General features: G+C 42.4%; 1 protein-coding gene across 1 annotated transcript in view; it reads right to left on the bottom strand.

Annotated features, from left to right (window-relative positions):
• Nucleotides 1-347: 347 nt before the first annotated feature.
• elp4 (elongator acetyltransferase complex subunit 4) overlaps nucleotides 348-15,492 on the bottom strand; it is a 234,993-nt gene continuing 219,848 nt past the window's right edge. The window contains exon 10 of the mRNA XM_034188702.1: nucleotides 348-757. Within this exon, the coding sequence (XP_034044593.1) occupies nucleotides 629-757 (129 nt within the window). The 3' untranslated portion in view covers nucleotides 348-628. The remainder of the gene's footprint in view (nucleotides 758-15,492) is intronic.

Genomic DNA, 15,492 nt, shown 5'->3' with positions numbered 1-15,492 from the left:
GTAAAAATGTCATGGCGTGGCAGGGACCCTTGAAGAAGTGCTACATCTTTTATATATAATCAAGCTGACTCAAGTCTGGGAGGATGCGCTGGTCCTGGATGGTGACCACCCAGGTAGACAACCAACAAATAACAAATAATTTAGCAGATTACAAACTTACGGTGAGTCTGAAATTTTACTGAAGTGAATGTGTCTTGTTATTTTGAGTAGAAATTAGACAAACTGAGATTGTTTTTCCAGTGTAAGCCATGTTGCTGAGATTTGTTTTAATTTTGAGATAAAATTATTATTTTTTAATGTCAAAACACAAAACAAAACAAAACACAATCAAAACACATAAAAGCCCACAAGGTTCAGTACTTTTATAGGCACGAAATATACTGCATACATGATACATATAATGATGGCACTGATTTAAGAAAACTGATGTGAAACATAAAATGTAATATGTCTATTAGGTACTGTGGACGTCCAAATCTTCATTCTGAGCTGACACGGTTGTCCGGTGTTCATGAGTAGCTCAGTTATCCTTCTTGACGTTATGTGGGTGATGGTACAACCTGGTCATCATGATAAAGAGGACAACAATGCAGAGTTCCAGGATGCATGTGGCGGCCGTGTGCGAGCTCTAGAAGTCCAGGTGTTTGTTGCCGGAACTGCCAGATCCACAGGCTGAACCCATCATGGCTGCTCCTGCCAACTCCCCCCTGCTCACACGACTCACAGTGTCAGACAAGTCTGGAGGCAAATGCAGTCTCTGTACAAACCAGAAAGGCAGGGAAGGGGGGTAGGGATGCCAGAGTATTAGATCAGCTCATATGGAGACAGTACTACAGTGGGCCAGCATACAGTAGACGGTACACTTCAGTAATGCTTATTCACACAAAATCATGTTCAGTTGAAATTGCATTAAATGCTTCAGCAGTCCCCTCAGCGGAGTGAATTAAGCCTGGTTAGCGAGCTGCTAAATGCTTCAGAAAGCTTTAGGTGGGCCACAGCTCACAGGGAATCTCTCCCTCTGTGTTAATATGTATACTCCTCTTCTGACTGGATGTAAGACACAAACGTCAATGTGTTTGTGCCTGTTTTGAAGGAAATACAGCTGTTCTTGTAGCACAGACGATTAGGTCTGGCTAACGCCAAAGTCGTTAGATTCAAATCTTTGAACTGAGTACACAGTAAATTTTGCAGAGTACAATTTACTCGGCTGGGATAACATTTGGTTCCAGTCCAATTAAGAGCTAAATATATGAGGGCTGTCCATAAAGTATAGGTCCTTTTTATTTTTTTCAAAAACTATATGGATTTCATTCATATGTTTTTACGTCAGACATGCTTGAACCCTCGCGCGCATGCGTGAGTTTTTCCACGCCTGTCGGTGACGTCATTCGCCTGTGAGCACTCCTTGTGGGAGGAGTCGTCCAGCCCCTTGTCGGAATTCCTTTGTCTGAGAAGTTGCTGAGAGACTGGCGCTTTGTTTGATCAAATTTTTTTCTAAATCTGTGAGACACATCGAAGTGGACACGGTTCGAAAAATTAAGCTGGTTTTCGGTGAAAATTTTAACGGCTGATGAGAGATTTTGAGGTGATACTGTCACTTTAAGGACTTCCCACGGAGCGAGACGTCGTGCAGCGCTCTCAGGCGCCGTCGTCAGCCTGTTTCAAGCTGAAAACCTCCACATTTCAGGCTCCAGGACGTCGTGAGAGAACAGAGAAGTTTCAGAAGAAGTCAGTTTCAGCATTTTATCCGAATATTCCACTGTTAAAGGAGATTTTTTTAATGAAAGACGTGCGGCCGGGTCCGCGAGTCGGACGCAGCCGGCGCGGTGCGGCGGCACAGGAAAAACACCTCCGTGTTGATAACCATTTGTAAAATCCAGGCGGCTTTTGATGGCTTTCAGTGGAGTGAGTATATGAGAAATTGTTTAACAGCTGGACATGTTCCAACTTGTCCTTAAGGCTTCCAACGGAGGTGTTTTTCCTGTGGCGGAGCGTCGCGGCGGCTGCGAGCCGACGCTGCAATCCGCCTGCACGTCTTTCATTAAAAAAATCTCCTTTAACAGTGGAATATCCGGATAAAATGCTGAAACCGACTTCTTCTGAAACTTCTCTGTTCTCTCACGACGTCCTGGATCAATAGAGCCTGAAATGTGGAGGTTTTCAGCTTGAAACAGGCTGACAACGGCGCCTGGGAGTGCTGCACGACGTCTCGCTCCGTGGGAAGTCCTTAAAGCGACAGTATCACCTCAAAATCTCTCATCAGCCGTTAAAATTTTCACCAAAATCCAGCTTAATTTTTCGAACCGTGTCCACTTCGATGTGTCTCACAGGTTTAGAAAAAATTTTGATCAAACAAAGCGCCAGTCTCTCAGCAACTTCTCAGACAAAGGAATTCCGACGAGGGGCTGGACGACTCCTCCCACAAGGAATGCTCACAGGCGAATGACGTCACCGACAGGCGGGGAAAAACTCACGCATGCGCACGAGGGTTCAAGCATGTCTGACGTAAAAACATATGAATGAAATCCATATAGTTTTTGAAAAAAATAAAAATGACCTATACTTTATGGACAGACCTCATACTCTACCACGGGGCGAAATCAACTCAACACAGTGTAAAATCAACTCTTATTGGAGTAAAAGCACTTGAATTGACAAGACGGTGTCGTCAACTGAAAGGTCCCTCCTAAAACTCGGTCCGCCCTGCCTTTAATGCACATGCGTCATTAGCTGCGGTTCACCGATTATCACCTTGTTTCTGCTTCAAACTGCACTCTGGTCATCATCTATCTCAGCGACAGATATCTCAAGTACAACAATCATGTCCACATAAATTCAACATTATTTCATAATAAAAGATGCAGCAGCCAGGCGAGCTGCTAGCTGCAGCATTCACTGCGCGTCGGTCATTTCAAAGACTCACTGATTATCACCTCGTTTCTGCTTAAAACTGACTTTAGAATGATTTAAGATGTTTTACTATGTCATCTGATGGTTAATAATCCCATTAATACATTTGATCGCTTTGGGTGAAGAGACTGTGCTGAGCTCCGAAATGACACATGCGCAGTGGAGGCAGGGCGGACTTTTTTTTTTGGGGGGGGGGGCACCATTCAGTCTGCGACAACGGTAGAGCTGATTTCACTCTACAAAACAGTGTTTTTTTTTACTTTATTTAGACTGGGACCAAATGTTATCTCGGCAGAGTAGATTTTACGCAGCAAAATTTACTGTGGAGCATTTCATAGTAAAACTGATCTGTGGACCAGCCTCGTGCCAACTTGGTGCACAAAGATGCTAAGAGCTTAATGAGGACCACTTGTGCAAAGCTGTGAACACCATCATACGAACTACTACGGAGCTTAAGAGGGGCTATGCTGCTTTCGCCAGAAACCTGCAACAACGGCACTCCATCTGCAAAGATCTGAAGAGGTGCTGAGAATGTGAGAGGTGGTGAAGTAGCTCCAAAGTTAAGTGTGCACCTGACAATGGCGGCGAGCAGCATGCTGCCCGAGTGCCTATCGACTAAATTCAGTCTGAATACCAGCGTCCCTCGTACCAAACTTAAAGCCTTTAATTTGCCCCTGAAAGAATCTGCCGCGACATCTGAAACCTGCTGGTCAAAGCCGGTGCTCCCCGCCCCTCCAAACCTTCCCTGCCCAACACATCCTTGCCCCCTCCAGACATACAGCATTTGAGAGTCCCTCCACTCCCACAGATACTTATCTTCTTCTTAATGAGTAGGTGTTTAGGTACAGGGGCTAACAGCATCACTTCTAAGAGGTAACTCAGGAATACTCAACACTTGTTTGGCCCCTTTAGGCCAGACGACTTCCTCCGTTTGAGGAATACCATTTGGTTTAGAGATCCAGAGCATCAAAACACACATTGGAACTCCAGAACCATTTCACAGCATGATTTCCATGTTTTATAGAGGATTTATGCTTCTGCAACTCTGCCTAATGGTTTTGCTTTATGTCAACCACATTTGCTTTGTGTGAACACCACACAGCCGTTTCTTAGATGCGTAGAAGAAACAAGCGGAGCAGTCGTCATGCAGTGCTGCAAATAATCTGAGACAGGTGACCACGTAGACTTTGTAAAGAACCTATAATTTAATGTGGGATGGCAGCGATAAGGTTACACTGGCTTTACAAGCACAAAGACGGAGGAATTCCACTGGAAGAAAACTAGAGATATACAATTGGGGCAATATGTTTACATACACCTCAGCGCAAAACTTTCAAATTCAACTCCCACACCACCCCAAAACTGCAGAATTCACATGAGCAAACAGCTCACATATATTCAGTCAAATACACTGTTTTCATCAAAGTTGTTACTCAATAAAATGATTAAAAGACACTGCACATCCTATCACAAATCAAAAGATGAAGAAAAGTTGATCAAATTTATTATTTTAGAAAGTGAAGAAAAGGGAATATTAGGCTGTTCAAAAAAATAGCAGTGTCTGCATTTTTATTTACAAACTCAAACATTTACTCTATGAACTGAAAAACACTTGAAGATGTATCTTTCCTGTGAATCACTGAACTAATATGTAGTTGTATAATCACTGTTTCTGAGAACTGCTTTACATCGGTGTTACATGGAGTCGACCAACTTCTAGCACCTGTGAACAGGTATTCCAGACCCGGACGATTGTACTACATTCCACTGTTCCTCTGCATTTCTTGGTTTTGCCTGAGAAACACCATGTTTGATGTCACACCACAAGGTTTCTATTGATTAAGGTCTGGGGATTGGACTGGCCACTCCATAGCATTAATCTTGTTGGTCCAAGATGCTGCTCGCTTGCTGGTGTTTTTGAGGTCGTTGTCTTGTTGAAACACCTATTTCAAGGGCATTTCCTCTTCGGCATAAGGCAACATGACCTCTTCAAGTATTGTGATGTATTCAAACTGATCCATGATCATGATCCATGGTCTGCGAAAAATAGGCCCAACATCCCCATATCACGATGTTTGCGTCTTTTCTTAAAAAGAAGACCTGAAAGTTCAGCTACAATGTGCAAGAAGGTACATCTGAGATGCAAGCCTAGATGTTTTGGTGGAAGAAAATCCTAGATTAAAAAGCCCATACTATTTATCTGTTGCACATATGTGTTTCTACCTCACTTATTCTTATTGTTTGTATCATTTAGTTTTTTTAATCTACTTGAGGTACCTGTTATATTTTTATGTTTCTGAGGTACCTGGCTGCTATGAAAACTGAAATTTCAGATTGGGGATTAATCATAAAAGGATTATTAGCTGAACAAACAATGTTAATAATTTGTTTATTATATGCTATTACATATATAAACACGCAAACTTACGGTAAAGCGCGAATAAGAAAGCTGCTGATGGTTCGTAATCAGACCTGTTCACTTTCTTCACCTCTATGAAGAACTTGCTAACGGATGGTTTGGTCGTTAGCTGGTAAGCTTTCAATCTGTGTGTTTTTCTGATGCTGTTTAGATATTTATGGAGTATGTTCATGTCTGACTTGGTTTTTCCAATCATGTTTTTAGCTTTCTGGTTTGTAACGATCTGATATGCGATCCACACCGATTGTCATGGTAACGGTCTGATATGGGAAAATATCAGACCAAACATCAGCCCATCAGAGTGCGTGTAGTGTCGTAGCCATATAATAAAGTTATCTATCTATCTATCTATCTATCTATCTATCTATCTATCTATCTATCTATCTATCTATCTATCTATCTATCTATCTATCTATCTATCTATCTATCTATCTATCTATCTATCTATCTATCTATCTATCTATCTATCTATCTATCTATCTATCTATCTATCTATCTATCTATCTATCTATCTATCTATCTATCTATCTATCTATCTATCTATCTATCTATCATAACCCTGAAGCAAAATGGGAGAAGCTGTAAGAACTTTTTTATAGAAATAAAGTAGACATTATAACTGACTTAACACACATCTTGTTTGATAAGAAGAACCAATTACTGTGGCAAGGACAGAAGAATCAAGAACGTTGTTAGAAGCATAGATGATAAATCTGATCCACCTTTCCCCAGACACAATGGTTTGTGACTATGTTCCACTGCCTTACACACACACACACACACACACACACACACACACACACACACACACACACACACACACACACACACACACACACACACACACACACACACACACACACACGGTCTAACATCCATACAAACTTTATTGGCCTGGAGGGGGCCTTCCAGAAGCTCTACTTGTTCCTCTGCCAATCCTCACCTGTGTAACCTTTCGTGTCTTCAGCTCACTCGAGTGTGATTGAAAAAGAAAAACAATGCATTGATCAAGCCTAGACTCAGTCCTGCTTAGTGCACCGCAGCAGAAACACAGTAGAGAGAGGGGTAGAAGAAAAATCAATCAAATATACATCATCCTCAGTGGGCAAGTAAAAAAAAAAAGACAATATTCACACCGTTGCCTGGCTGTCACGCAACCACAGGCCTGACTACATCATGCCTGTTTGGCTCAGGGCTTTCTGAGCACACCGCGCATGTGCAGAGTGAAGGTCAAAGTAATCCAGAAGTGCAGCTTGCCAATTCTAACCTTTGAGTTCAGGGGCAGATGAGAACAATCAATGCTAACATAAAAGTTGGAGGGAGGAGCAGTCAAAGCCAATCAATAGGACTGACAAATACACAAAAGGCTCAATGTAGCATCACCCGTCCATGGATCTTCAGTTACAGTGAATATAAGAAGAATTAATAAAAGTTAGCGGTTATCCCGGCTTGATGTATCTTCATTTTTACTCTCACATCACACATGGATTTTTATATAAATCTGAACACAATGCAAGAAAAAGAAACTACCCAAGCAAAGATTTGACCAATTTTATGTTTATTTCTAAATAATTCAAAGAAAATATATGTCCACTGCACTTCGCTGAGCACTGATTGGCCAACCGCAGGGCTGTGACGAACATCTGCATTGACACTGAATGAATGGGGGTCAGCGTAGTAGATCCAGGGAGGCTGAGTCTGATTCCTTACGACCTGCACACTCCATGATGGAAACAAGGACATCCGGAAAACCCTCAGAGGCATAGTGGGGTGTGTGTGTGTGTGTGTGAAGTCTTTCTCTGCTGCCTGGCAACCTTTACTAGGGTGCAGAAAGAGTGAAACATATGAGGGAGGTGGGGGTGGGAGGTGATGGGAGTGAATGGCGGGAAAATAGACCACTGGCTGTGGTGTATTTGGAGAAGGGGAGTGAAAATGGATGTGTGCCAACATATCAGCACAAAACTGTGTGTATCAGTGTGTCTGTATATGTGTTATAGAGTTATGATGTCGGTGTTCTGTCCCTATTGGTGAGCAGGTTTAAAGGGCTGTGCTTCAGCTTCGCTCTACAGCCAGAGGGGCCGGGGTCCTGCTGGCAACAGGGTGAAGGGTGACAAAGCTCCAAACGAGTACTAAGCACTTGAAATGAGCCCTTGGGGCTGACCCACAGACTAGCTTTGCCTAAGAGGGTTACTAATATCACCTCACAATGGACAAGTCCCTTCAGGTTACTAAACACCCTGAAGACCTGGTTCTTACAGAATACACTGCTTCGTGCAGCTTTTTATTCAGTCTGCATCAGAGCAGTGGGGACATCGGCCTACATTAGTGGCTGACCTGCCACGAGACACAGACCAGTGTCAATGTCTGTTTTCAGGTGGACCAACGAATTTTGTCCATTATAATCAAAATCCACTAAATGTATAAAATGGATAAAATCCATTATATTTATATAACGGATTTACAGTCAGGAGGCACTGAATGATCTACAGGGAAACCCCAGCATGAATTAGGCTTATGTATTTCCTTGATTAAACGCCTGACCTTGAATTGGGTCCTGCCTCAGTTAATGACCAGGTGAAAACGTCGTCTGAAAAACTAAACGTCTGCCTTAAATAAGTGCCAGGCATGATGTGCATCAAAAAGGTTACATTTGGTTGAGTCACTCTTTTTTGTAAGTCCGCTGATGGGAGTCGTACCTTAAAATCCTAAAGCTTGATTTATACTTCTACAACTTTCTAACTCTGTAGCCACACAATAACGTTGACGAGTGCATGACCCTTCTAAAGTTCTCTGTCACGTCTTAATGCAATTTGCTGCAGGAACCGTGGCTTTTTCTGCATCAATTTGTCCCTCAGCAAGCTCCACTTCTTTATACATTCATCAACCTCCAAGGTTGATGAAACTGTACAACCTCCAATTGTACGGTATGATACATACAATTTTCCTCCATGAATTTTGGGTCATTTGGACATCTTTATCCGACTCCATGTTCTAAAGCTGATCATATTTGTGGACTTTTCTGCCAAATGTATTTGATCCATGATTGAAATGTAATCAGCGTACATGTAATCAGCAAAAACTATTAAAATATGATGGGAGAGGAAAGAGTGAAACTGGAAAAGTGACAAATCACAGCCCTTGCGGTCTCCGTTGTTTAGCAGGTGTGCATCAAGCTACGGGGGGGTGGGGTTTGACAGAGAGGGCTGTGATCTAATGCGGTTGCCTTTGTTTGTCATATCCAGAGATTTGTGTGAAACTTAACACCATATTACAGTTCAGGCAGCAAGCAGCATTTTGTTAATAATCACCAGCCTTGAATTGAGCACTGCCTCGTTTAGGCACTGGGTCTGAGCATGTTTGGGGAAAAAAAATGCCCAGGCTTTTAATCAAGGAGATACAGTGCCCACTTTCCTTGAATCAGCGAGTGTCAGTGCTGGACTTCATTTCGTACCTCTGTTGTGACTGAGCACGTCCAGATTAGTGCTGGGCTGAAAAGATCTATTCGCAGATTTTAAATCGATTCTCATTTTAATTCCCACAGACGGATTCATACATCCAAAGATTGATAATACATATATGTATGTATGTACACACTTCTTGACTTCTTACCAGCGTTGGAACAGCGTCCCTGTAAAAATGATGCTGCAGTTGGGCTGTTACGCTGTTTCCGAGGGTATGAAAATGATAATTTCTCTACATTGTGGACGAGCTGGTTCCGATTTAGAAGCAGGTCCACAATTTATTCACCAACCTCTGTCAAAGCTATTTAAAGATGTCAATCATGATGACTGGGACTCTTGTCTGTTGCGGGCAAGAAAAGAGAAAAGTCTGCCATTTAATTCACACAGTAGTCTTTCGTTTTTTTTTCTTTCGTTCCTCATAACGTGACTTTTTCCCGTGGGACCGCGCACGAAGGTTCTCTGTTGTGGACTGACTTTTCAGTCAATCTTTTCCACCAGCACTCGCTGCGCGACTGTGGGAGAAGTTCTCTTGCAGCGTGCCGCACAGTCAGAGCTGCAGACGCGAGAATTTGTAGGGGAAACAGGGACCATTAGCCTCTGGAAAACTTTTAAATTTATAACTCTCTGAAACACTATTGCCTGCATTTTGAGGGCCAAATTTTAGTAAAGCTATAGTTCTTTTTTTTTTAAATCTTTGTTACAGCCTTACTTTAAACCAAAAGAAATGAGGCCAAAACATGGAAGCATGCAGAAATGTATCTGTGTCAGGGGCAATTACCCAGGCACCTCTGGCGCCACCTTTTGGCTGCACTGGATCTTTTCAGTAATTCTGCCCTTCAGCATGTTTGTAAAATAAAATTACTGCTCTATCATTGTGGGAGGGGGATTGGTCCATGCCATCAGTCTTACAGCCATCATTATTAACTACCAATACTTCATTAATTTGCTGTCACATGTCAATATAATACTAGTATTTATATGTTGCATAACTAGACAATTAGGTAACAGCTCAAAAACGGTTTTAATAACACTAACCCAAATCAATATCGGATCGAATCAAACTGAATCGAAATATTCAATTCCGAATCTTAAGAATCAGAATCAAATTGATTCTTGAAATTTGAATCGATACCCAGCTCATGTCCAGACTGCTCTGCCCGATACATGTGAGGGGTTTTTAATGGAAATACATTGCGATGGGGTGGGATGTTTTGTCTGATGTGAGTGAAAATCCCTTATAGTAAATCTGGTATATATGGTGTTTATTACATGTAAAACCAAACAAAAGCATTGGGACTTCTGCTTTTGTCTGATGAGTGCGAATATCCAGTTTATACGATGATGGTTTAGATGAGTTATACTGTATGCCACAGTTTCAAAATGCCACAATTTCAAAACCACGAGAATTCCAATCTGATGGTGTGAGCCTGAAATACAAGCCTGATGATATTCCATGTGGTTCAGTCAGTGAGGCTGCAGTAGCAAAACCCTGCGCATCATGGACAAAAACAATGGAGATATTTGTCCTTATCTAAAATATTCACACCTTAGATGAAGACACATAATGTGCCAAACTCGCTCTTGAAGAGTGATTGCAAGAAGACACAATAAATCACATCATAACCTACACAAATGAAACACCACACTGCTGAATTCAAGGTGGCACGATTTTGAATTCACTTTCAGTGGGAGGAAGGCCGGCAACTTCATTGGTAAATTTAGTAAAATAAATACTCTGAGCTTGCTAATGTGGCAGAAAACACAGTGAACTCAGCAGGTTTTTTTTTCTTTGTCACTCACTTTGGTCGGCCGTTTAATAAAACAAAGCATGCTTATGAATATAAAAGACTTTTTCAATCTGCTTGTGAAAAAATTATTTCTGCCTGATGTACAGTGAGTGTACCTCAAAAACAATGTAATCAGCAGGATACCAATTGCATTTGTATAAAACTTGGAAATGCCTTTATAATGGTTCCAAGTGGGAAAGCCAATCATTAAGGTTGGTGCCATATTGAGGTGGGTGCCATTACTGAGGTATTACCTAAATTTACAGAATATGATAGTATCTCACTAGGCGTACTGACGAAACTTGTAACGTCTACGAAAAGCACAACCTGATTATTTGATCCTACACCAGCAAAATTGTTTAAGGACCCTCATTATCCTCTGGATCTGTTCCTAAATGTTTAAAATCTGCAGTGATTAAACCATTACTTAGGGTCCCTTCACACATAGTGCGAATAAATTACAACTCGGCGACTCACGGCGAAACAGCTCGTATCATCAAACCACAAAACATTGCGCCGATGGGCAGGCGTGCACGATGCTGGTGCGATGGTTCATGCACGCGGGAACATACTGCCAGCATCTGCATGACATGGTTACACATCATGCAGCTGCTGTGAAGAAAAAATAAATAAGAAATAAAAAAATACATGCTGTGACGGTTTTGTGCACAGCAGCTTTTCACAACAGCTGCTGCTGAAAATAAAAAAATAAAAATTATATGCCACCCACGGGACTCAAACCCACGCCTTCCAAAAGCTCTGATTGCCAGTCAGAAACTTTACCACTGAGCTATGATCGCTGTCATGTGAAAGCTGTGGGAAACTGCCTGATATGAGGAAGCAGATGGATGTATTTAAAATGAAATAAACCCACACACCATATAAAAAACACTGCATTGATCAAGCGGGCAATACAAATATGATCCGTCTGTTCCTCTGTAGATGACCCATGGTCAAAGACATACAGTCATGAAATGACATGAATGATGAAGCAGTTCACTCTTATGTCCACATCTGCTGGTCCGGTGCGTCCAGCCGGCCTGCACGTGTTCTGCCCGACACGCGTGTCTTGTGGCGTGCTCGCCACAGCACAGACACTGCATCATGTGGAACAGAGCTCACATGGGTGACGTGACAGTCATATTGCCTGCTGCGTGTTATGATCTGACGGTCCGTTTCAACCGGGGGTGGTCTCTCAATGTGCACACTGTGCACATGTTCGCTCGCTATAGCCCATCCCCACAGCAACATGTTTTTTTTATGTCCATGTGATGCAGCAAGCAGACACATGCGCATCACAGTGGGCAGTTGTTAGTCCATGTCAGTCCAAACACAGTACGTGTTGTCCAGCTGGCATGTCCAGACTGACAGATCTCCACAGCCACTTCTGTTGGTGGCCACACCTCCTGTCAGTTCAGCGCACAGACCAAAGTCACACTCGTGGGGCACTTAGACAAATTTCACTGTCGTGCTGGCAGTGAAATTTGTCTAAGTGCCCCACGTTGTCGTGTTCACAGTGCAAATGGCCACACATGTTTTTAAGTGCCATGCGAGCGGTGTTAGATGTTCATGCGTGTCACCTGGAATTTAGCCGACACCTGCTGCGAGAGGGATCAATGGGCTCGCACAGCGCACACTATGTCTTTGAGCTGCTGGGGTGCACAAATAGCTGTAGCAACAGGTGTACGAGGTGTTGGAGGCAGGTATGATTTTACACGTTTTGCACACAATTCCTGCTTCATGCGCACTTTATACACAAACTGACCAAATTCACATGATGTGTTTAGGGGCCCTTAAGAAATCTAATCTTAACCCTAGTGTATTGACAAACTATAGGCTGATATCAAATCTATAATTTTTCTCTAAAATCCTGGAAAAAAAATGGTTTCACGGTAGCTCGTGGACCACCTTACTGAGAATAATCTTTTCGAGCCACTGCCGTCTGCTTTTCAAAAATACTGTATCATTGTACAGAGGCGGCTCTCACAAAAGTGGTGAATGATCTTCTGCTTGCAATGAATTCGGACACCATTATGGTTCTGGTGCTGTTAGAGTGCTGCATTTGATACCGTGGATCACCATATTCGACTCGATAGGCTGGAGAACCATTTTGAGATTATTGGGAGTGCCCTTGGTTGACGTCATACCTGACCAGTCATTGTCACTGTTTTTTACAACAACACTACATCTAACCATAGTGACATGAAATTTGGGGTTCCATAGGGGTCCGTCTTAGGCCCCCTGCTTTTCTCCCTTTATACAGCCCCCCTTGGGCACATATTGCAGCATTTTGGGATTACCTTTCATTGCTATGCTGATGATACTCAGTTGTACATGCCAATAACTTGCCTTGCATCAGTGAAAAGCTGGATGTCTAGCAACGTCCTACTTTTAAACTCTGATAAGACTGAAATGATGGTTCTTGGTCCAATGAGACATCTGCATCAATTTGACCAGCTAATGCTTAGCCTAGGCTCGTGTGTCATGCATCACTCTGACAAAGTGAGGAACCTTGGGGTAATTTTTGATCCTACGTTGTCCTTTGACCTCCACATTAGAGATATTACAAGGACTGCTTTTTTCCATCTGCGAAATATAGCAAAGATTTGTCCCATCCTGTCTATGGCTGATGCTGAGACCCTGATTCATGCGTTTGTCTCTTCTAGATTGGACAATTGAGATGTTGTATTTGCTGGTTTACCGCAGTCCAGCATTAGGGCTCTCCAATTGGTTTAAAATGCTGCTGCCAGACCTTTGACAGGAAGCAGAAAGTTTGACCACATTACACCCATTTTGGCATCTCTTCACTGGCTTCCTGTCCCAGTGAAATCAGATTTTATGGTTCTGCTACTAAACTATAAATTTATTCATGGACTGGCACCTCCCTATTTAGCTGACCTAATTAAACCTTACATACCGGCCCGGGCTCTGGGTTCTCAGAGTGCAGGACTACTTTGTGTCGCTAGGGTGAATAAAAAGTCTGCAGGTCACAGAGCTTTCTCTTATCATGCCCCTGCTCTGTGGAATAATCTCCCTGCGTCAATAAAACAGTCAGATTCTGTAAAGACTTTCAAATTCAGACTTAAGAGGCACTTATTTTCCCTTTCGTATACAGTGAGGAAAATAAGCATTTGAACACCCTGAGATTTTGCAGGTTCTCCCACAATCATGGAGGGGTCTGAAATTTTCATCTTAGGTGCATGTCTACTGTGAGAAACATACCTGTAATCTAAAAAAAAAAAAAAAATCTGGAAATCACAATGTATGATTTTTTAATAATTTATTTATGTTACTGCTACAAATAAATATTTGATCCCCTACCAACCAGCAAGAATTCTGGCTCACACAGACCTGTTAATTTTTCTTTAAGAAGTCCTCTTATTCTGCACTCTTTACCTGTATTAACTGCACCTGTTTGAACTTGTTACCTGTATAAAAGACACCTGTTCACACACTCAATCAATCACACTCCAACCTGTCCACCATAGCCAAGACCAAAGAGCTGTCTAAGAACACCAGGGACAAAACTGTAGACCTGCACAAGGCTGGGATGGACTATAGGACAACAGGCAAGCAGCTTGGTAGAAAACAACAACTGTTATGATTATTTATTAGAAAGTGTAAGAAACACAAGATGACTGTCAATCTCCCTCGGTCTGGGATTCCATGCAAGATCTCACTTTGTGGGGTAAGGATGATTCTGAGAAAGCTCAGAAGTACACAGGAGGACCTGGTCAATGACCTGAAGAGAGCTGGGACCACAGTCACAAAGATTACATTAGTAACACATGATGCAGTCATGGTTTAAAATCCTGCAGGGCAGCAAGGTCCCCCTGCTCAAGCCAGCACATGTCCAGAGCCGTTTGAAGTTCACCAGTGACCATCTGGATGATCCACAGAAGGCATGGGAGAAGGTCATGTGGTCAGATGAGACCAGAATAGAGCTTTCTGGAATCAACTCCACTTACCATGTTTAGAGGATGAGAACAACCCCAAGAAAACCATCCCAACCGTGAAGTATGGGGGTGGAAACATCATACTCTGGTGGTGCTCTTCTGCAAAGGGGACAGGATGACTGCACCGTATTGAAGGGAGGATGGATGGGGTCATGTATTGTGACATTTTGGCAAGCAACCTCCTTCCCTCAGTAAGAGCACTGAAGATGGGTCATGGCTGGGTCTTCCAGCATGACAATGACCCCAAACACACAGCCAGGGCAACTAAGGAGGGGCTCCGTAAGAAGCATTTCAAGGTCCTGGAGTGGCCTGGCCAGTCTCCAGACCTGAACGCAATAGAAAATCTTTGGATGGAGCTGAAACTCCAAATCTGAAAGATCTGTATGGAGGAGTGGACCAAAAATCCCTGCTGCAGTGTGTGCAAACCTGGTGAAAACTACAGGAAACGTTTGACCTCTGTAATTGCAAACAAAGGCTACTGTACCAAATATTAACATTGATTTTCACAGGTGTTGAAATACGTATTTGCAGCAGTAACATACAAATAAATTATTAAAAAAAATCATACATTGATTTCCGGATTTTTTTTAGATTATGTCTCTCACAGTGGACATGCACCTAAGATGAAAATTTCAGAGCCCTCCATGATTTCTAAGTGGGAGAACTTGCAAAATCGCAGGGTGCTCAAATACTTATTTTCCTCACTGTCGCTAGCATAATGACATAGTATGTTTCTATGCTTTATACTCTTTTAAATTCATTTTATTAGGAAACTGAGCGTGCCGCAGGCTCAACTTTATCTAAATTCTGGGTCTTTTAGTGAAGCTTAGGGCTAGTGGCCGGCGATCACCTCAGTATTTTTTTTGTTTTTCATTTTGCTTAATGCTGACAACTATACTGTATTTGATGTCTTTCTGATGCCTGATTCTGTTTTTTTTTTTTTTCTCTCTGTTTGAGGT

The sequence above is a fragment of the Thalassophryne amazonica genome, chromosome 2 (assembly GCF_902500255.1).
Source record: "Thalassophryne amazonica chromosome 2, fThaAma1.1, whole genome shotgun sequence".
In the NCBI taxonomy this organism is placed as follows: domain Eukaryota; kingdom Metazoa; phylum Chordata; class Actinopteri; order Batrachoidiformes; family Batrachoididae; genus Thalassophryne; species Thalassophryne amazonica.
The sequence above is the reverse complement of the archived record's forward strand: the minus strand, read 5'-3'. Positions and strand labels throughout refer to the sequence as shown.